The 24,262-nt window shown below is 42.7% G+C and overlaps 1 protein-coding gene across 4 annotated transcripts in view; it reads left to right on the top strand.

Annotated features, from left to right (window-relative positions):
- Positions 1-24,262, top strand: part of usp25 (ubiquitin specific peptidase 25) — a 243,587-nt gene that overhangs the window by 92,387 nt on the left and 126,938 nt on the right. For all 4 annotated transcript variants that reach the window (XM_063050256.1, XM_063050258.1, XM_063050257.1 and 1 more), the window contains exons 6-7: positions 12,863-12,949; positions 23,851-23,988. In XM_063050256.1, the coding sequence (XP_062906326.1) occupies positions 12,863-12,949; positions 23,851-23,988 (225 nt within the window). The remainder of the gene's footprint in view (positions 1-12,862; positions 12,950-23,850; positions 23,989-24,262) is intronic.

Raw genomic sequence — 24,262 nt, 5'->3', positions numbered from 1 at the left:
ATCTTAGATGTTAAGTGGATTCCTTTAATGAAGAATGCTTGTGAAAGACTTTGTTTAATATGGGGAGGCTGATGCACAAGCAGCCTCCACACAGTCCTTGAGAGATTGGGGTCAAGGTCCATTGGCATGGACTGCGAGACGACTGGGGACCCTTCACTGCTGTAGCCTTCCTCTGCCTTCACTGCCATTGTGATGTGTCGTCATCTTCCACCAGCTACACTATTGATATCTTGGTTGTATTGCTCTTTTTCTGAATCTCTGTTTTGATGTTACCACCAAGGGTGACCCTACTGGGAGCTGAGTACCAAATGGCAACACTTCCTGAATCTTGAGAACTGGCAATCAAAGGTACCGATCCTCTAAGAAGGATAAACATAACCACTTGCTATGATGTGCAGGTCACTAAGCCCAGGGCAATTCCAGCTATTTGGTGCTATTACTTGCTGGGCAATGTAACTCACTTGTCCCATCCACCCACCCACATTGTCCTCTATCCTCAAAACAGCCCATCTTTGACCTCCAGTCTCCAGCAGACTTGTGGATTCGCAGATGGTCCAGAAACAGTAAGTTGTGTTAACCTGATAACAGTTCCTGACCTCAGCTAACTGCCTCCCACCGCACCCCCCCCCCCATTTGCTTCGCCATTCCTGCTTCTCACCCTTTGGCCTTTTACTGCCCAGCTGCCCAGCACTGCAGAGACTGGCTGAGAACCACAGTTTGGAAATGAGCAGTTCTGGAAGTGATACTGAGCTGGAGGATCAGGTGGCTGTTCCTAGCTGAATGACCCATTTGTTGCTGTAAAACGAACCGTGTTTATTTTCTGACAGATTTCCACTCCAGCACACTCAGATGTTATTCACTCATGTCACCCTCCCTTTGAATCCCATTTCCCCCCACTGATTACATGTTGATTTTCCTTGCCTCTGTTACACCCAAATGGCAGTGATTCCAGGCAAGTTCCACTGTAGCAGGGGTTCCCAATCAGGGGTCCGTGGATCCCTTGCTTGATGGTATTGGTCCATAGATTTAAAAAGGTTGAGAACCCCTGCACTATAATCTGTTTGGCGTCGCAGGATGGGTGGGGAATAGAGCCTACACACCATCAAGGTCATATATACAGAAAGGTGCCAGCAGTATCACAAATGATCCCGCCAACCCTGCTGTTGGACTGTATGTTTCACTCCCATCAGGAAGGAGAGTACGTGGCATCCACATCAGGACTAGTAGACTAAAGGAAGGCTGATCAACACCTCCACCCACTAACCCACCCCTCCATACCTCCAATCACCACTACTTTATCATTTCCTATCAGTCACCTTATGTACAGACACTTCTGTGCCTAGCGTCACATTGTGGACATATAATCAATCTATGAACATAAGCTAATCTTGTGTATTTATGTTTATTGTGCTTTTTTATTATCATGTTCTTTATGCTTATTGTTTTTTTTATGTTGCATTGGATCTGGATTAACTATCATTTCATTCTCCTTTACGCTTGCGAGCACGATTATTCTCAGCAAAGTTTACCACCTCAGTGGTTAATTTAAAACTCATATTCTTGTGCTGTCGGTTGGCAGGGTGGAGATGTGTCTCTACTGGAGGAGGTGTGAGGCACTCCTTCCCTCCGCTAGCCTGCAGGTCACTCTTGGGCAAGGTGCGGCACCACCTTCTTCACTCCTTCAACACTCCTGTCTCCAGTTCCCTTCCCCACCTCCTGATCCGGGTCACAAGTCCTGCTTATGTGATCACTGACGCCAGACAATCTCTGAAGAGTATTGATAATGGCTGGGGTCAACTGTCTTGTAAGGACACTGCACAGAAGAAGGCAATGGCAAACCACTTCTGTAGAAAAATTTGCCATGAACAATCAATGTCATAGGACCAAGATCGCCTATGATATACGACAGAACACATGATGATGATGCTTCTGCTACTTTTCTGAGCACTTTATATTCACAACCTTTAACCGCCCTGCAGCTCTGCTCTCCACTCCCCTCCAGATCAGTGAGGAAGTTAAATGATTAGCTTTATTTGTCACTTCAGAATCAGAATCAGGTTTATTATCACTGGCATGTGACGTGAAATTTGTTAACTTAGCAGCAGCAGTTCAATGCAATGCATAATCTAGCAGAGAGAAAAAAAAATAAACCAATAATAAATAAGTAAATCAATTATGTATATTGAATGGATTATTAAAAAATGTATACACCTAAACATACAGTGAAATGCATCATTTCTGTCAACAACCCAACACAGTCTGATGTGCTAGGGGCAGCCCACAGTTGTTGCCATGCTTCTGGTGCTAACACTGTTTGCCCACAATTTACTGACTGTAATCTGTACATCTTTGGAATGTAGGAAGAAACCGGAACAATTGGAGGAACCTCACATTATCGTGGGAACAACGTGCAAACTCCTTACAGGCAGTGGCAGGAATTGAACTCTGATCTTTTAGCTGGTGCTGAAAAGCGTTATGCTAACCACTACATTATCACGCTGCCCATATCCCCCGCATCCCGACCAAAACATCCCAGGCCCCTGCTAATTCCATAATGGGTTCAAGTTTGAGTATTCACTCATCCAATTCAGCATCTACTCCTGCTTTGTTTTGTAATTGTATACTGTCGGGCAATTTTCAATTAAACGTCTTGAAAAGTCTTGTAATGCAGTGAGCCAAGTACAGGTTTAGCTTATTGTCATTCTGCTGTACATACGTACACTGCAAAATGAAACAATGTTCCTCTAGACTAAGGCCCACACAATATAACTCACAAAAAATGCATAAAGTAGTATTACCACAAATAAATTAACAAGTAATAAGGTGTATATACGACAGAAATTACAAAGTAAATAGTATAAAGCTACTGATGCTTCATACATGATGAGACCTGGGTGATGGCAGGGAGTTCAGTAGCCTTACAGTCCAGGGGAAAAAGTCGTTTTCCCATCTTAACAGTCCTAATGTTGTGGTACCTCCAGCTTGTCGGAAGGGATTCAAAGAGATATTTGGAAAGATAGGACAGATCTGATGTGTTGAGAGACTGATGATCCTCTCACCAGTCCTCTCAATCTTTTGTAATGTCTTGCAGTCGGATAGCCTGCAATTCCCATATCAGACACGAATGCAGCTGGATAGGACACTCAGTGGTGCTCCTGTAAAAAATGGTTAGAAAGGTGGGGTGGTGTGGCAGAGAGCCTCACTCACCTCAATCTCCTCAGGAAGTGGAGATGTTGCTGTGCTTTCTCAGCCAAAGAGATGGTGTTGAGGGACCAGGTGATATTGATCGTGCACACCCAGAAGCTTCTGAATCTCTGCACAGGGGAGGCATTTATGTGCATGAGGAGTGGTCAGCCTTGCACTCCTGAGCACTCCCCAGCATGAGGAGTGATCATTGAGTGTTTGAACCTGGAAACTACATCATAAAATATGCTCTGATGTAGAGTCTTGGCCTGAATTGTCAACTGTTTATTCCTCTCCATAGATGCTGCATGACCTCCAGCATTTTGTGTATGTTGCTCTGGATTTCCAGCATCTGCAGAATCTCTTGTGATTATAAACTTTCTCCATTTGGTAGCAACAGAGGGAGTGCAGAAGAGATTCACCATGACCTGAGTTATAGGGAACGATTGAATAGTTTAGAACTTAATTCCCCGGAACGCAGGAGAACGAGGGGAAATTTACTAGTGGTATACGAAATTATGAGGGGTATATTTAGGGTGAATATATGCAGGCATTTCCCCCTTGGGTTGGGTGAGACAAGAACTAGAAATCATAAGTTTAGGGTCAAAGGTGAGGTATTTAAGGGGAATCTGGGGGGTATAATCAATAAGTCTATAGAATAATAACCATAACAGAATCAATGAAAGGTCACCCAACTATGGCATTCAACCAGTGTACAGAAGACAACAAACTGCAAATACAAAAAGAAAGAAGAAATAATAATAAATAAACAGTAAATTAGATTAGATTAGATTATGAGGACACTCAGTCCTCGTTTATTGTCATTTAGAAATGCATGCATGCATGCATTAAGTTTCTCCAGAATGATATCACAAAAAAAGGACAAACCAAAGACTAACACTGACAAGACCACATAATTATAACATATAGTTACAGCAGTGCAAAACAATATCATAATTTGATAAAGAACAGACGATGGGAACGGTAGAAAAAAGTCTCAAAGTTCCGATCGACTCCCTAGTCCCCGATAGCAGGTGGCAGAAGGGAGAAACACTCTCTGCCATAAACCTCCAGGCACCGACAACTATCGATGCATTGGAAGCACCCGACTCCAGCGGACTCTTGAGTCCGTCTGAAAACTTAGAGCCTCCGACCAGCCCTTCGACACCAAGCACCATCTCTGCCGAGCGCTTCGACCCTGTCCCTGCATCCGAGCAACAATCAAAGCCGAGGACTCGGGGCCTTCCCCTCCGGAGATTCAGGATCACACAAAAACAGCGGCAGTGAAAAAGGCATTTCAGAAGTTTCTCCAGATGTTCCTCCGTTCTCTCACGTCTGTCTCCATCAAATCAGAATTGTGCACAGCACCCTACTTGACAGATTACAGATATCCCAGGTATTACAGATATACGAATATCGAGAACATGAGGGGAAGAGTCCTTGAAAGTGAGTCCATAGCTTGTAGGAACAGTTCAGTGATTGGGCAGGTGAAGTTATCTCCTGATGTTTGAGGGGTAGTGACTGTTCCTCAACCAGTGGTGTGAGTACTGAGGCTCCGGTCCCTTTTTCTTGATGGCAGCAGAGGGCATGACCTGGATGATGGGGGTCCCTGATGATGGATGAATTTATTCTTATTGGAATGTAGGAGGTTGAGGGGTGACCTTGCAGAAGTTTAAAAGTTGATGGGTCTAGGGAGTTTTTGTAATTTTTATGTCTTGCCTCGTACTGCTGCTACAAAGCAACAAATTTAATGACATGTCAACGATAATAAACCTGATTGTGATTCTGGTCAGAATGTTTTTCCCAAGGCGGGGGAATCTAGAACAAGGGAGCACAGGTTTAAGGCGAGGGCGGAGATGTTTAAAAGAGCTGAGCAGTGAGTTTTTCCACACAGAGGTTGGTGAACATCTGGAACAAGGTGCTGGAGGCAACATGGTATTTAAAAGGCATTTCAACAGGTACTTGGCTAGGAAAAGAGTAAAGGGATATGCGCCTAAGGCAGGCAGGAGGAGGTGGGCTAAAAGGGCTGTTTAATGTGCTGTACAGCTTTGTAATTCTATAACTAAAGGGGCAATCACATTCCAGAATCCTCGTCACCTCTTGGATTTGGCTAGAATTGAAGAAAACAACCAGAATACAAGGGCATCCCTTGAGAACAGGGATGAGGAAGAATTTCTTTACCCAGAATGTAGTGAATCTGTAGAATTCTTTGCCACAAACAGCTGTGGAGGCTGAGCCTTTGAGTATACTTAAAGTGGAGGTTGACAGGTTCTCAATTAATAAGGGCATCAAAGGTTACAGGGAGAAGGCAGGAGAATTGGGTTAAGAGGAGTAATAAATCAGCTATGATGGAATGGTGTAGCAAACTCAATGGGCAGAATGGCCCAGTCCTGCTCCTGTGTTTTATGATCATATGGTCTAATAATTTGATCTTAATGAACCGTATGTAAGGTGGTAATAAACCAATTCCAATACCGTAATCTGCTTCTACCACACTTACTGAAAACCACGTGTTTTTTCACTTGCTCAGTCCGCACCTATTTGCAGGAACATCACCAAAGTACATAGCTGAGTCACAACCATGTGCTGGAGGATCTGTGGACGCTCTCATGGGCAGCAGAGGCATGGTGTGAGCCAGCACCCTTGGTCAAATAGTGGAGTATGGTACAACAGCCAGAAGTTCTACTTCAAGAGGTGCAGAGGATGCTTCCTATAGTGGGGGTGTCTGGGAACAGAGGACACAGCATCAGAATAAAAGGACTTTCCTTTAGAACGGAAACAAGGAGGAATTCCTTTAGCCAGGGGTTGGTGAATTCATGGAATTCATTGCCACAGATAGCTGTGGAGGCCTAGTCATTGGTATATATAGTTATGGTCTTATTCTGTGAAAAAGAAACAATCACAGTCCAGAATCCTTGTCACCATAAGACATTGGGCCAAATGATCTAATTTTGCTCCATCGAATCTTCATCAATGGGGTTATCCCTCTCAGCCGCATTCTCCTGCTTTGACACTTTGACACCCTTACTAATCAAGAACCTATCAGCCTCTGCTTTAAATATATCCAATGGCTTGGCCTCCACAACTCTCTGTGGCCATGAATTCCACAGATTCATCACCCTGTGGTGAAAGAAATTCCTCCTTGCCTCTGGTCTAAAGAGATGTCCTCCTATTCTGAGACAGTGCCCTCTGGTCCTAGAGCCCTCCACTACAGGGAACATCCTCTACACGTTCACTATCAAGGCCTTTCAATATTCAATAAGTTTCAGTGAGATTCTCCCATCCCCTCCATTATTCTAAGCTCCAGTGAGTGTAGGCCCATGGGCATTAAATGATTTTCATACGTTGCCCCTTTCATTCCTGGGATCTTTCTCATGAATCTCCTCTGCTCCCTCTCCAATGCCAGAAGTGGTATAGAACTTGAGCAAGAGGGCAAGCTCAATCCAAGCATCTTCTTTGGCTGCCATTCAGATGTATGGAAACTGTATGTTTGCATGTATAAATCGAAATCTGAATGTTAGTGAGGTATGGGTTGGTAGAGTAGAGTCAGCTGGGAGAAAGTTGTCAGCCCGTGCTGTGGTAGGTGAGAACCATATGCATATGATACTGTCTGCACTTTTATGTAACGTGTTTATGAAAGTGCCCACGCTTTGCGTCAGCTGCCATTCACCATGGGTGTAAACAAGTGATCCTGACACTGTTCCACTGCACAGATCGGATTCCAAATTTATAAAAAGTTATTTATCATTAATAGTGCCCAGAGATTTCACTGAGTCTGCTTTGTACATTTGCTCTTCTTGAAACCACAAGTAGCAAAGTGCCCAATGAATAATTTGGCATGTGTTGAAGTTCTTTAACTGAACTTTCCTCTTTCAGGGTCTCTTATTTACTGATTGATTTTTCTGTTGTCAGGAGCACATTTGTGTATGCTCAGCTTCCTTAGAACAGAAATAATATCTCATTGCACTGGTATTATAAGTACGTGCTCGATGCACGGAATGTCATACCAAGGTGTAGCCAAAATATGCAGCTCAGTGTGTCAGGAATTAGGAATGAAACGCATCTCAGTTTTATTGATGATAAGACTATGACTATGTAACATGGGAGCAGAATTAGGCCATTCAGCCCAGCAAGTTTGCTGTGCCATTCCACCATGGCTGATCTACCATCCCTCTAAACCCCATTCTCCTGCCTTCTCACTATAACCATAACACCCTTGCCCATCAAGAACTTGAAATTCTGCTTTAAATATACCCAATTACTTGGCCTCCATAGCCATCTGTGGCATTGAATTTCACAGAATCATCACCCTCTTGCAGGAGAAATTCCTCCTTTCTGTTCTAAAGGGACCTCCCTTTACATTCTCTCCACATCGATTCCATCTAGGCCTTTCAATATTTGATAGGTTTCAATGAGATTTCTCCCCCACCCCCGTCTTCTAATCTCCTGCAAGTAATGGCCCAGAGCCATCACAATGAAGGGTCTCAGCCCAAAACGTCAACTGTTTATTCTGTTCCATAGATGCTATCTGACCTCCAGAGTTTTGTTTGTGTTGCTCAACTTTTTTTGATCATTTTGTTCAGGTTAGTTAAGTGTTAAGATCTTGTCCAGCTGTTGGGGGAGAATTCCTTTGGTCTCCTTCAAAATGTTTCAAAGCAGGATAGGCGAGCTAGTGTCTGTGCTCTCTCCCCGCCCCAGCTATCCTTTCGAAGCAGCTTTGATAGATAGATCACATCATCTGCACACCTGAAGCCTACCTCCTAAAGCATATGCACCCTACTCTGAGCTTTGTCAGGCAAGAGATTTCTAGGAGGAAATCCTTCAAAGTTTCCTGGAAATTGTAATTCTCACTGAGTCTTTGTAACCCCTGCCTCAATCTGATTACCTGTGTCTCTCAGTTTGTGACTGAAACCATGCACAAAAACATTGTGGATATGCTATGTTAGCACCAGAATGAACAAGTTCACCTTCAAGTTCATAGTAATCTGACTGTACATATACACAACCAAATGAAACAACATTCCTCTAGACTACATTGCACCCACAAAATATTTATCACGCAATGCACATAAAGTGAAATATTACCACAAATAAGTTAGGAAAATATAATTTAAAGTGCATGCAGTGCACAGCACAGGTAAACAGTAAACAAAATGTGGCGACTCTAGTGGGCTGTCTCCATCGCATCTTTAGGTTGTGTTGGTAGTTCAAGTTTAATTCAACCATACATGAATATCTGTGAATACGGCCAAACAAAACAGCGTTCTTTCAGGGCAAAGGTGTAAAACGCAGTACCAATAGTCATTCACAGCACAAGGCACAAGGAGCACATATAAGATATCAGTAAAATACAGTCACACAGAAGAAAGTCCAAAACCCATAGTTCATGGATGTTGCAACAGTCTGCAGTTGAACGTGTTGCAGCTTGTCTTCTGCAGACCAAACACTGGGGGACAGCACCAACTCCAGTTTGGAGTGTGCCACTGCTTCCGGCACTCCAAAGGAGCACAGTGCACTGCCTCCAACGGCTCTGTCCCGGGCAGCTTTAGACAGGTGACACCATGGCTTGAGGCCCAGTCCTCGCTATGACCAAGGCCACGCTGTTCCCCCACTGTCTGCCAATAACCAGTGCACTGGTGAATTGCAAATGCATTTCACTGTATGTTTTGATATGCATGTGATAAATGCATCGGTATCTGAAAAGCAGAAGAGGACAACCTCTCAAGCAAACCTCTCTACAGACGATACCACTTGCCTCACCCATTGCAATCTGCGGACTCTTAAGCTACCTCGGTGCAACAGGCTGGCGTGAACATAGAACAGTACAGCACAGGCAACACACATCAAAGTAGCTGGTGAACGCAGCAGGCCAGGCAGCATCTCTAGGAAGAGGTACAGTCGACGTTTCAGGCCGAGACCCTTCGTCAGGACTTCCTTCAGTTAGTCCTGACGAAGGGTCTCGGCCTGAAACGTCGACTGTTCCTCTTCCTAGAGATGCTGCCTGGCCTGCTGCATTCACCAGCTACTTTGATGTGTGTTGCTTGAATTTCCAGCATCTGCATAATTCCTGTTGTTTACAGTACAGCACAGTATAGGCTCTTTGGCCCATAATGTGCTGATCTTTTAACCTACTCTAATTTCCTCTCACATAGCCCTCCATTTTTCTATCATCCTCGTGCTGATCTAGCTTCTCTTAAATGTCCCTAATGTATCTGCCTCTCCCATCACCTCTGACAGGGCATTCCACCAACCCACCACTCTCTGTGTAAAGAACTTAACCTCTGATATCCCCCTGTAGTTTCCTCCAATCATCTGAAAATTATGTCCCCTAGTATTAGCCATTTTCCCCCAGGGAAGAAGTCTGACAGTAATGCTCTAGAGCAGGGGTTCTCACATACCCCTCGGTTAATGGTGGGGTCATGGTATAAAAATAGTATGTAACCCCTGCTCTAATGCCTCAATCCTCTCAAAAATATTCTTGAACAAAATAACTTGGACTTGCTTCATTTTCGAGATGCCCTTCTGGGACGTTCAAATAAGGCACTAGACCATTGGTCTCTTCTGTCTCAGCTGGGTCTTGAAGTACATTCATTTCTGCTGTACCTGTACTCTTAAGGCAAACCAGTGTGGATTCCAATTGAGATCTTCAGTACTGCAAAGTGCCTTATTGGCAATGAAACACTTTTGGAACGAAGTTGCTGGTTATGATTTGTATACTACAATTCCTTTAAACTTTCTTGATCATAAAAGCAAGAGGTTCTGCCGATGCTGGAAAATTTTGACAGGTTTTCAAGAGCAGCAGAGCAACCTCTGGTGTTTTGGTCAGTATTGACCACTCAATAGGCTTTGCTAAAAGAATAGAATGGCTGGTCAATGCTTGTGCTTGTTTTTATAGAATCAGCAGGATATACAGCCCATAAACAGGCCTCATCACATCATGACCCTTTTACCCAGCTACATTAGACCAGTTAGTCACATCTTTTTATGTTTGCCCTAGTGTCTCTTAAAAATAATAATTGTATCTGATTCTGTCACCACATTTGGCAACAACCTTTTCTGTGTGGGGAAAATTACTTAGAATTCAGATCACCTTAAAACAATGTTTTCGATACCCTTACCACAGGAAAAAGATTTTCACTAACTTCCCTGTCTGTGCACGACAAGGTGTTCCCTTGTGGAAGGACCTGTTTCTGTACTATCCTGGTCTTTGACTTTCTGCTGTGAACCATCTTCTGTGCTGTTACTACACCACTTCTCAGCTTCCGTCACTCCAACCTATCCACTCTCTCTCTCCAGAACTAAAGCCTTCCATTCCAGACGATATGCTGGTGAATCAACACTCCTTACTCCCCTGTGCAACTATATCATCCCTACAGTCAGAAATAAGAAGCTGGAAGAACTTAGCAGGTTAGGCAGCATCTGTGGAGGGAAATGGGCAATCGGTGATATGGGTTGAGACCCTTCATCTTGCCATCCTTTCAATAGTGAGATGACAAGAACTCCACACAGTTACTCCAAGGTCCATGCTGTTACTAGAATAAAAGCTGAGCACTTCCTCCATTTCAAGTTCAATACTTAACTCTGACAGCATCACTAAAATGGAACATCTGGTTATTGTTCCATTGTGTTGGAATTAAGTGCTGGGTCTCCAGCGCTTAATTATATAGAACAGTACAACACGGTATAGGCTGTTTGGCCCACAATGTTGTGCCAATCTGTATAAACCTACTCTAAGAGTAATCTAACCATTCCTTCAAACATGGTCCAAGCTCTCCATTTTTCTTTCATTCATGTGCCTAAGAGACTCTTAAATGTCCCTAATGCATCAGCCTCAACCATCGCCCCTGGGTGTCTTTCCATATCTGATAGCTCTTTTAAACTTTCCTTCACCCACCTTAAAATGATGATCCCTGTTTAAAAAAAGATTAGAACTTCACCAGTACTGATGAAGGGTCTGGCCTCAAACAATAAGTTCATTTTCCTCCAGCATTTTGTGAGAGTTCCAGGTCTGCAGTCTCTCTTGTGGCTACAGAAATATAGGTTGTTTTTCTAATTTATCTTTCTTTCTGTCGTTTGGTTCTTTTTTGTATTCATTCAGGCATTGTGGGCTTTGCAGTGTAAGCTAACCTTTAACTACCCACCCTTCAATTCCCTTGAGAAAAATAGAAAACTTACAGCACAATACAGGCCCTTTGGCCCACAAAGCTGTACGGAACATATACTTACTTTAGAAATTACCTAGGGTTACCCATAGCCCTCTGTTTTTCTAAGCTCCATGAACCTATCCAAGAGCCTCATAAAAGAAGATGAGCCTCACTTTTAAGGACTCTTTACAACTTATGTTCTCAGTATTAATTTTATTTGCACAGTTTGTCTTCTTTTGCACATTGGTTGTTTGTCAGTCTTTGTTTATGTATAGTTTTCCTAAAATCCCATTGTTATAATTTTCCGGAAATTGCCTGCAAGAAGAAGAATCTCAAGGTAATAAGGTAATATATGGTAACCGATGGATAGTTTGATAATAAATTTACTGCAAACTTTGACCCTATATACTTACGATGTGACTGCATGTTTTTCATTGCATTTGTGCATATACAGTACTGTGGCCAAGGTTATTATAGCCGGGGGGTGGTAATAGGGACAAGCTCCCACTATCTATTAAATGCTCCCATTGGCATGTGTCTCAAGTAGCTTCTGACAACCATGTCCAGCTCCTGGCCTTCACATGTGGCTTAGCTACTAAGACCAGTGGAACCGTTTCGACTGACAGGAGATGGGGCAAAGGCAGGTTACTGGCACCTTAAAACCAGTCGTTTCAGGCAGATGAGGCTTGTCAGCCATGGTTGGCAGCTCATTTAAGAGAAGGAAAACTCCAATCTCAAACCTCCGCTGCCTGTGGCTATACCCACTCATGGGGAAGGCTATAGGGAGAAGTTAGGGGAGTTGGGATGACTGGAAGAATTGGATCAGCCATGATTGAGTGGCGGAGCAGACTCAGTGGGCCGAATGGCCTACTTCTACTCCTATATCTAATGATTGTATAGTCTTATTCACTTGAGAGCCCATAAGTAGATCAACAGAATGAAGGCCATCATCCTCGACCTCGAGGGATAGTCACGACGATAGTCTTATGGCTTCAGGAGTAAACCTTGAGGGAAAATCTAGAGCTTGAGTCCCTGATGCAGTCCTACATTGAGTTCAATGCTGACTGGCAAGTCCTGTGACGCTGCAGGTACTAAACTGTATCAGTCTGTACTGTTCCTTTAGGTTCATCAGATACATGGAGAGGGAGAGCTTGCTACATGGGCCAACCCAACAGCCCACTCTCCATATTGTACTGCCCAGGGTTGCATATCTAGACAGCTAAGATGCAACATCCACGGCCAACTCTGACTGATGGAGGCCATCACCTCACCTCCCTTCTCCTTTTCTCGACTATGATTCCCCTCTCCCTACTCCCTTATCTTACCACTCTCAGCCAACAATAGAGACACATATCAGAATCAGGTTTATCATCACTACAAGTCATAAAATTTCAGTCCTGATGAAGGGTCTTGGCCTAAAGTGTCAACTGTATTCTTTTCCATCGATACTACCTAGCCTTGCTTGTGTTAAGTATTTGCCATGTAAATTTCCAGCATTGATACCAATGTATTGTTCTTGTTCCTTCTTCCTGTAGTCATTGTTTAACCTGCTGAAGTTTCGAAGACTCGTCCTCAACTATGTACCACCAATTGATCCACAGGATGTGCCTCATAATCAAAAGGTGAGTGGCCTGCAAGTAGGAACTGCGGTGCAGAGACTTCCCTCTGATGTGTACAAAGGGTGGAAATAAGCAAACTCTCAGTTTGGAGGGTCTCGGCCTAAAAGGTTGAGTGTTTATTCATTTCCATAGATGCTGCCTGCCTTGCTGAGTTCTTCCAGTATTTTGTGTCTATTGCTTTAGATTTCCAGCATCTGCTGTATTTCTCATGTCTTTCATCATCTAAGCAAGATTCCTTGCTTCAGTCTGCAGTCTTTCATTCCATGGCATGAAAGGGTAAATGTATATAAGGAATTGAAAGGTCTGGATAGAGTGAATGTGGAGACGATGTTTCCTACAATGGGGGAGTCTATCATCAGAGAGTACAGCCATTGAAATTCATCCATTTGAACAGAAATGAGGAAAAGTTTCTTTAGCCAGAGGTTGGTGAATCTGTGGAATGCATTCCCACAGATGGCTGCAGTTCAAGTCATTGGGTATATTTAAGGCAGAGCTTGATAGGTTCTTAATTAATCAGTGTCAGTGGTTATGGGGAGAAAGCAGGAGAATGGGTTGAGAGGGATGATGGATCAGCCATGATGGAGTGGTGAAGCAGACTTGATAGGCTGAATGGCCTAATTCTGCTCCTTTGTCTTATGGTCTTATCTCTGATCGGAGACACAGGAGACAGCAGGTTCTGGAACTTGGAGTAACAAACACCAGGATAGCAAAGACGCATACATCAGGATGCTCTTTATCAACTACTGCTCAGCATTCAATACTGTGTCATCCCTTCAAAACTAATCAATAAACTTCAGTACCTTGGTCTCAATACCTCCTTGTGCAGTTGGATCCTCCATTTCTTCACTTGCAGATTGGTTGTCCGTACTGTTGAGGATGGTTTTTCATTGATTCTATTGCATTTCTTGTATTTACTGTAAATGGCTGCAAGAAAGTGAATCTATGTGGTGAGATATATGTACTTTGATAATAAATTTACTTTGAACTTTGAGACAGTCTGCTGTAGGGACTCAGTGGGTCAGGCAGCATCTCTGGGGGGAATGGACAAGTTGATGTTTCTGGTCGAGGCATAGGACACAGAATCGTACAGGCCAGTAACAGGTACTTGACCTGCAATCTTTGGGCTGAAACACGAGGTCAAGTTCAATGTCCCTTGTGTCTGAGCATTATCAATATCTTCCCCACTTCCCAACTGTTCAACTACTTATCTAACAATCTCTCAGATGTCTCAGTGGTATCCTCTTCCACCACCTCCTCCGGCAGCAAGTTCCAGACACCTACTATTCTTTTAGTTAAAAAAAATTACCTTGCATTCATAGTAAATAGAAAGAAACACAATAGAATCAATGAAAAACCACACATGACAGACACAGACAAAAAACAACAAACACTGCAAATACAAAAAAAAAGCAGTAAATATCGAGGACATGAGTTGTAGAATCATTAAAAGCGAGTCCATAGTTTGTGGAATCAGGTCAGTGTTGGCGTGAGTGAAGTTATCCACTCTGGTTCAAGAGCTCGATGGTTGAGGGCCTGGTGGTGTAGGACTTGAGGCTTCTGTACCTCCATCCTGATGGCAGCAGTGAGAAGAGAACATGGCCTGGATGGGGGGAGTCCTTGATGGATGCGTCTTCCCTGCAAGAGTACTCCTTGTAAATGTGCTCAATGGTGGGCAAGGCTTTTCCTGTGAAGGACTGGGCCGCTTTCACTACTTTTTGCAGTTTTTTTCTGTTCAAGGCCATTGGTGTTTCCCACAATAGGCTGAGATGCAAAAAGCCAGTATACTCTCCACTGTACATCAATAGAAGTCTCTCAGATTTAGGTGACGCATGCTGTGTCGACTTATTTCAACCTGTTCCACCATCAATCTAACCCTTCTTCCTTCCAGAGCTCATAACTTTCCATTTTTTTTGTACATCCATGTACCTATTTAAGTGTCTCTTAACTGTTCCTACTGTATCAGCCTCTATCATCATGCCTGGTAGAGTATTCCAGGCACCCAACACTCACTGTGTAGAAGTAAACTGCCTCTGACATGGTAGCGTAGTGGTTAGCATAACACTATTACAGCACCAGTGACCTGAGTTCAATTCCCACCACTGTAAGGGGTTTGCATGTTCTCCCTATGACTGCACGGGTTCCTCTGGGCGCTCCGGTTCCCTCACACATTCCAAAGACGTATTTTAGTAGGTCACATGGGTGTAATTGCCAGAATGGCCAGATACTGTGCTGTATCTCTAAATAAATAAAAAATAAAGAAAAACATCTCAAACAAATGAAATTCTGCAGATGCTAGAAATCCATAGCATTACACAAAAAATTTGGGAGTGAAAAGAATCTCCACACATGATGCTGACCTCATCCAAGTCATTTATAAAAATCACAAAAGGGCAGGGGGTCCCAGAACAGATCCCTGTGGAATTTTATTTATTTAGAGATGCAGCATTGTAATAGGCTCTTCCGTTCCAATGAACCTGTGATTACACCCCTGTGACCAGTTAACCTACTAACCCATACTCTTTGGAATGTTAGAGGAAACCAGAGCACCCAGAGGAGCCCCACACGGTCATGAGGAGAATGTACAAATTCCTTACCGACAGTTGTCAGGTTATCTGTCCAATCTACTTTCTTACCGCCATGAGTCTTGTCGGCATGAGAGCTCAGTGGAGCTCTGGAAAACATTAAGTAGAGAAACAAAAATAAGTCAACTTGTAACGATTCACGAGTACACTCTGACCACTTATAATGTTAGTTTATCCAGATCAAAGGACCAGTTGCAAGTAATTCAGTTTAAAACAAAAAGATAGCAAGCGGACGTCCATATGGATGCAATGACAGCAGTGCAGTCTGATTGAAGTTAGAGACTGAGTGGAGGGCTTTGTCTTTATTCAAGTTCAAAGTAAATTTATTATCAAAGTACATATATATTACCATATGCTATCTCGAGATTCATTTTCTTGCAGGCATATACAGGAAAAGTTAAATAATACAATAGAATTTATGAAAAACTACACACAAAGTCTGACACACAACCAAGTTCAAGTGAATTTATTATCAAAGTACATATATACAACCATACACATACACCGTACATATTTTCACCAGTCTGCAAAAGAAGACAAATTGTGCAAATAAAAAAAATACTGAGAACCTGAGTTGCAAAGTCTTCGAAAGCATAGTGGTGAATGAAGTTATCCACGCTGGTTCAGGAGCCTGAGCAGTAATGACCGTCCCTGAACCTGTTGGTTCAACGCTGACTGGCAACTCCTGCGATGCCACTAGTGCCAAACTATCATTCCCTGACGTTCCTTTGGATTCATCAGCTGTGTGGAAAGGGAGAGCCTGTTGTATGGCAACAGCTTGCTCTTCATATCGTACTGTATTGACTTGCTAATCTAGACAGCTAGCACACAACGTCCATGGTCAATCCCGACCAATGGAAAGCTTCTCAGAACCTGGTGGTGTGGGATCTAAGGCTTCTGTACCTCCTCCTCGATGGTAGTAGTGAGAAGAGAACATGGCCTGGATATTTTGTGGGGGTGGGGGGTGTCTTTGATGATTAATTCTGCTTTCTTGTGGAAGTGTTCCATGTAAATGTACTCAATGGTGGGGTCATTTTGCACTTTGCATCTCTGTTTCCTATCTTATGGCATAGAGAACTGGAGATAATTTGTTAGCTGGCATTAAAAATGCTTGCGTTTTCAATTCAGGTTGTACACTATATACATTCTCTCAAATGCAATCATTTGATTTAAATACAGTGGATATCAGTTAATTGGGATGCATCGGGAACTGTGTATTTTGGCCCAGTTAAACAGCTGCCCCAGTTTGCCTAAGTTCATGGAAATAGTTAAAAGGTATAACGTTATGAAATATAGAATGAATTGGTTTGGTTGAGTTGTTCCCTAATTTTGGCAATCCATTTGCAAACGTTTTGTCACCATACAAGGAGACATCATCAACGCGCTGTCCAATCGTAGAGTGTCTTCATAATGCTTGTTTTTTATATATTTATATGAGTTGTCTGGAACTTTGCCCACATTGGCAACGCACAGAGTTCACCACACAACTAACTAATCAGCGCAAGACCCCCTCCCTACGTCGTAATCGAGTTTCTGTAATGACGGCCATTCAACTGATCGATGAGTAAATGAAGGCCAAGCTTTCGGAGGACACCACAAATGAACATTGCACTGATGGTGTCTCCTCATATGGTAATGAAACATTTGCAAATGGATTGACAGGATCAGAGAACAACTCAAGCCAACCATCAGCCACCCGAACTGCATATTTTCTGGGATATTTTCATAGAATAAATCCAAATGCTAACACTATTAGTTCGTAATAGTTATCAACGGAGGAATTCATCCATCATGTTCTTATGATTGACTGTAATGGAACAAAATGGAGAAAAAATTCAAAAATCTGAGGCGCAAGTGGACTTGGGAGTCCTTGTGCAGGATTCCCTAAAGGTTAATTTGCAGGTTGAGTCTGTGGTGAGGAAGGCAAATGTGATGTTAGCATTCATTTCAAGAGGAATAGAATATAAAAGCAAGGATGGAATGATGAAGCTTAATCAAGCAGTTGTGAGGCCTCACTTGAAGCATTGTGAGCAGGTTTGGGCCGCTTAGTTCTGAAAGGATATGCTGAAACTAGAGAGGGTTCATAAAAATGATTCCAGGATTGAATGGTTTGTTATATGAAGAGCGTCTGATGGCTCTGGGCCTATGTTCATATGAATTCAGAAGAATGAGGGGTAGCCTCGTTGAAACTTATCCAATGGTGAAAGGCCTTGATAGAGTGGATGTGGAGAGAATGTTTCCTATGGTGGGAGAGTGAAGGACCAGAGGACACAGCCTCAGAATAGAGGGGCGTCCTTTTAGAACAGGATTGAGGAGGAATTTCTTTAGCCAGAGAGTGGTGAATCTGTGGAGTTTGTTGCCACAGGCGGCTGTGGGGGCCAAGTCTTTATGTATATGTAAGGCAGAGGTTGATAGATTCTTGGTTGGTCAGGGCATGAAGGGGTACGGAGAAAAGGCAGGTGATGGGGCTTAGAGGAAAGATGGATTAGCCATGATGAATGGCGGATGGGCCAAATGGCCTAATTCTGTTCCAATATCTTATGATCTTACAGTCTCAATCAGTGGAGACACCTGGTGCAGATAATGGACTGGCTTCATATAATGCTTTCGATGATTGTATCCATCGAATCTGCATTTTCATTGTAACATTCAAGAGAATTGTGCATTCCTTCAACTTCTTCATAATTCCTAACTTGTTGAAGTGGTGAAATGGTTTCATTTTCACATTGGCTGTTTCTGGCATCTTCAAGCCTGAATGCAGTGAGTAAAACAGTTCTGAATTGTCATAGCCCTTCCTGCCATTGAGCACATCTACATGGAGTGCTTTTGTGGGAAAGCAGCATCCATCATCAAGGACCCCCACCACCCAGACCATGCTCTCTTCTCACTGCTCCCTTCAGGAAGAAGTTACAGGAGCCTCAGCACCCACACCACCAGGTTCAGGAATAGTATTACCTCTCAACCATCAGGCTCCTGAACCAGAGGTGATAACTTCACTCAGCTTCGCTTGCCCCATCACTAAAAAGGTTCGCACAGTTCACTTTCAAGGGCTCTTCATCTCATCTTCGCGATATTTATTGCTTACTTATTTATTACTATTATTATTTCTTCTGTATTTGCAGAGTTCGTTGTCTTTTGCACATTAGTTGTTTGTACGTCCTGTTGGGTGCGGCTTTTCATTGATTCTGTTGTGTTCCTTGGATTTACTGTGTATGCCTGCAAGAAAATGAATCTCAGGATTGTATTTGGTGACATATACAGTATGTATGTACTTCGAGAATAAATTTACTTCGAGCTTTAGACTTGTGTCTCGCCAACTATCAGTGACAAAAATCGCTGTTTTTTGACACAAACACATGCAATTGATGCCATTTAAAAGCTGATCATTCTAAGCACAGTGTAGTCTCTAATGACCAAGCAAATGCACACGACTGATGCTGGTTCAGAACTTCGGCAACAGTCTCCCAAATAAGCGAAGGAAATCCCAGCTATTGTCTCGATTTAGTATTTGTTCTTTAAGAGTCGTCCCAAATAGACAGCTGCCCCGATTAACCGATGGCCGAGTTAACTGGAATCCTTGCATAATAGTGTCCTTTCCTTTTAGTGCACTGACAATATTCTGTCTCCACTCCTGTCTTCTCCATCCTGCGTTGCAGCTCCCTCTGGTGGCAAATTGATCTGTGTGGGTCAAAACCATTCACATCCATCAGAAGCTTAAGTGTTCAGAATCTGGTTTATTTTCGCTCACTTGTATGATATGAAATGTATTGTTTTGCAGCTGCAATACTGCAAAGATATAAAAATGCTATAAATTCCAAAATCAATAGTGCAAAAAGGAATAATGATGTACTGTTCACGTTATCATGGACCATTCAGGAATCTGATGGTACTGATGAAGAAGCTGTACATGAATCGTTGAGTGTGGGTCTTCTTGCTCTTGTGCCCTCCTCCCTCATTGTAGTAACAAGAAGAAGGCATGTCCTGGATGGTGAGAGTCTTTAGTGATGGCTGCTGCCTTCTTGAGGCATGATATTCGTGATGGTGGAAGGGTTGTATCTGTGATGGGGCTGGCTGAGTCTACAGCCTCCTGCAATCCAATACATTGCAGCTTCCATACCAGGCAGTGATGCTCTCCACTGAACATTCATAGCAATCTTCTCAAGCTCCAACTGAAGTAGAGCTAATGGCATGCCTTCTTCATGATTGCTTCAATGTGTTGGACCCAGGATGGATCCTCGGAGATGTTGATGCCCAGAAACTTGAAGATGATCACCTTTTCCACTGTTGACCCTCCATGAGGTCTGCTGTGTGTACCTTCAACTTCCGGTTCCTGAAGCCTATAGTCAATTCCTTGATCTTGCTGAATTTTAGTGCAGGGTTGATGTTGCGGCACCACTCAACCAGTTGTGCTGTTTCACTCCTGTGTACCTCCTTGTCACCATCTGAGATTCTGCCAACAATAATGGTTTTGTTACTGAGAAATTTCCAAGTCAGCAGAAGATTTCGGCGGTGTGTACGTTGCTGGGAAGTTTTAGTATGTTGTACCTTAGAGGAGCATCACTTTTATGGAAGGAATTGGAGGTGACCTATGAGAAGCCCTGGAACATAGGAGATTAAGGGTGACATGATGGAGGTACGTCTATAAGATAAAAGTTAGAATTATTTGTCACATGTATATCAAAACATACGGTGAAATGCTTTGTGTCAATGACCATTGCAGTCTGAGGATGTGTTATTAGCAGCCTGCAAGTGTCTCCACGCTTCTGGCATAAACATAGCATGCCCACAACTCACTATCCCTAACCCAAGCCTCTTTGAAAGGTGGGAGGAAACCGGAGCACCTGGATGAAACCCATACGGTCACAAGGAAAACATACAATCTTCTTGCAGGTCGTGGCAAAAAATTAAACTCTGATCCCTGGCACTGTAAACCATTACGCTGCCGTGCCACCCCTGGTTGTCTGCACGGCATAGACAAGGTCAAAGCATATAGTCTTTTTCTGGCAGAGGAGGTTAAAAACAAGTGGACATAGGTTTAAGATTTAAAAGAGACATCAGGGCAATTTCTTCAACCAAAGGGTTGTGAGTATTTGGAATGAGCTGCCAGAATTAGTGGTTGGGAGGGGCATATTGACACCATTTAAAGGCCACCTATGTAAGGACATGGAAAAAAAGAGGTTTAGAGGGCTGTGGGTGAAACATGAGCAGACAAGACTAGCTCGCTGGGAAACACAGTCAGTATGAACATATTGGCCAACGGGCCTGTTTCTGTGCTCTATGAATAAACTGAAAATGTAATGGGGATCAACAGCAGAATCTGAATCAGTTTTAATTCACCAGCGTACGTTGTAAAATTTGTTGGCTGTGGTAGCAGTACAATACAATACATAATAATGGGAAAAAAACATGAATTACAGGAAATGTATAGATATATATAAAATACATATGTAGATAAGTAGTGTAAAAATAGAAATTAAAAAGTAGTGAGGTAGTATTCACGGATTTAATGTCCATTCACAAATCAGATGGCAGAGGGGAAGAAGCTGTTCCTGAAACATTGAGAACATCCAAGAGTGATTCTGTTCCATATAGACGTTGGTAATACTACATGAACTGTTGTCAATATAGCTGCTAAAAAGAATGTAGCTGGCTGTATTATGAGAGCATTTTTCAAAAAGTAGCTTCATGAGAGGGGAGTGAATCAACCTCTTGTGTGAGGATCTTTCTAAAGGCTTTAAATACAAAGTGCAGCAGGTGGCTTTGAACCATTACCCTTTCCCTGCTAATCCTTTAGTGATCAACAAGCTTACCGAATGTCATTGTTACTGAATGGAGTAATTTCTGTTGGAAGGTTTGTCGGGTCAGTCATAACACAAGAGTAGGTGCAGACTAAACATTAGTGTCTTGCTTTTCTGCTTGCTTCAACATTTATTCAAAGCTGGAGAGGATACCAATTGTTCTGTGGACTATTTACAAAGATGCTGTGTAAAGTCAGAATGCAGAGTCAGGGGGCACACAGAGGTAGCTGGCTGGCTTAAACCAGAATCAGCTTTACTTTCACTGACATATGTTGCGAAATTTGTTTTGTAGCAGCGGTACAGTGCAATACATACAGAAAAGTTTCTAAAAATTCTGAATGTACAATATGAATAAAATCTATAGTGCAAAAGCAAAATAGTGAAGTAGTGTTCAGGGGTTGGTTCATGGTCCATTCAGAGTTCTGATGGCGGAGGAGGAGAAGCTATTCCTAAAACACTGTGTGTCTTCGGGCTTCTGTACCTCCTCATTGATGGTAGTAATGAGAAGAGGATATGTCCTAGATAGTGAGTGCCCTTCTTCATGGATGCCACCTTCTCGAGGCATCGCCTCTTTGAAGATGTCATCGATACTTGGTAGTCTACCGCTTATGCAACCAAACTACTGTCCACAGTACATCTGCAGAAATCTGTAAGAGCTTTTGGTGATATACTGAATCTCATATTCCTAATGAAATATAGCCAATGGTGCACCTTCATTGTGCATCTGTGTTGGGCCCAGGGAAGATCTTCAGTGATGTTCGCACCAAGGAACATGAAGCTGCTCACCCTTTCCATTGCTGACTCCTCGATGAGAACTGCCGTGTGTGTTCTCCCGATTTCCCCTTCCTAAAGTTCATAATCAATTCTTGGGTTTTTCTGACGCTGGGTGCAAGGTTGTTTTGAGTGCAAAGTGGTTGCTAGAGGCAAACTAGGCTATTTGAAGTCGTAAGAGGTAGAACAATGATCGTTAGCAGGATAATTGCGTAGAACATTCACGTTCATAATTTTTTCTTTGTAACATGAAATCAGACATTACAGTAATTTCTAAATGGGAGTGGCTATGGCAAAATGATAGGACATTAATAAACTTCAGGAATGGACATACTGCTAGCAAATTATTTTAAAAGTTGCATATTATTTATAGAAAGAGATGAGAGGCTGTATAGTATCAGAAAATAAAGGGTCGTAAGTAACTGAGTCTGTTATGGTGGTGATAAAGGTTAATAAGATCACAGGGCCTAGAGTTTAATTTTTGAGGAATAAGGAATATTTAGACCACATTTGGAGAACAGTGTGCAGTTTGGTTAATAGGTGGGGGTGGGAGGAGATTGGCAAGTGCGATAACCAGATTTGCAAGGATGTTGCTGGCAAGTATTGCTACAGTAATCTTAGAGTCATAGAGCACTACAGCACAGAAAAAAGCCCTTTTCACCATCTAGACCGTGCCGATGATATTTTGCCTAGTTCCCTTGACTTACACCTGGATCCATCCATGTGCTTATCCAAACTTCTCTTTAGTATTGCAGTGTGGCTTGTTCCACACTCTGAGTGAACCATCTCTGGTTTCTAATTCCTTCCATTACTTCTGGTCCTCCAGCATCCCCCAGATCTGTAACACTCCATTATGTTTCTGCACGACCCCTTCTGAACGACCTTCCTCTGCCTCCTACCCTCAATCCTTTCCCTGTTTGCACTTGGGAGTATGTTCGTAAGGCACCTTCTTTAACTGCTGCAGTCACGGTGGTGAAGATACTTCTACACTATTGACAGAGGGGGAGTTACGGACTTTGACCTGGTGATGTGAGTGAGTTGAGATGCTTTGGGCATGGGGCAAAGGTGGTTCTCATACCTGATGTTCCAGACCCTGTGTAGTGCAGCTTCCATGGATCCTATCAATCTCTTGGCAACTCTATCCTTACACACTTTTTTAATATTCCTATCAACGCAGTAACATAGCAGTTAGTGTAATGCTTTACAGCAGTTCAGTATTCATTTTCCACCACTGTCTGTCAGGAGTTTATATGTTCTCCCTGTGACTGCGTGAGTTTCTTCCATGTGCTCTGGTTTCTTCCCATATTCCAAAAGACAAACAAGTTAGGGCTAGTGAGTTGTAGGCATGCTATATTGTGCCAGAAGCTTGTTGACACTTGTGGGCTACCCCCAGCACATCTCGGACTATGTTGTTTGTTGAAGTAAAACGAAGCACTTCACTGTGTATTTCAATGTACGTGTAACAAATAAAGCTAATGTCTAAAATTTATCTTTAAACTGGCTTGTCTCAATTAAAATCTGTAAGTGATTTAAAAGTTCCATCTTACCAAAAACGTGTGCATAAAGTTCAAAATACATTTTATTATCAGACTACATCTATGTCACTGTATACAATCCTGAGATTCATTTTCGTGCAGACACGCTCAGCATGAATCCTTGCAATTACCGTACGCAATGCCCTTCCTTGCTTTGCAGGTTACCCGCTTCTGACTCTGTAACACAAATCTATTCATTTTATTTCTCCAATGTGCAGGAGCGTCGGAATCTACCATTTATGCGTGAATTAAGATATCTATTTGCGCTAATGGTTAGCTCCAAGAGAAAGTATGTGGATCCTTCAAGAGCTGTGGAAATTCTGAAGGATACGTTCAAATCCAATGACTTGCAACAGGTGAGATTTGGGAAGTGGATCATCAAGAATGTGCAGATTAACAATTTGTGTAATATCTTTTGTTTAAAATATCTCTGAAACCAATGAAATCTGAATCCCTGTCCAAGCTTTATTTGGGAGGGAAAGAAAGATTTTTCAATGTTTTGAAAAAAAATATTTATGCATCTGATCCCTGTCTTTGCTGATTAAATTGCTCAACATTGGTTGGTAAGTTGATGGAGAAGATCCTGACAAACAGGATTTAGGAACATTTGAAGAGGCATAATATGATTAG

Source organism: Mobula hypostoma, chromosome 6 (assembly GCF_963921235.1).
Source record: "Mobula hypostoma chromosome 6, sMobHyp1.1, whole genome shotgun sequence".
In the NCBI taxonomy this organism is placed as follows: domain Eukaryota; kingdom Metazoa; phylum Chordata; class Chondrichthyes; order Myliobatiformes; family Myliobatidae; genus Mobula; species Mobula hypostoma.
The sequence above is the reverse complement of the archived record's forward strand: the minus strand, read 5'-3'. Positions and strand labels throughout refer to the sequence as shown.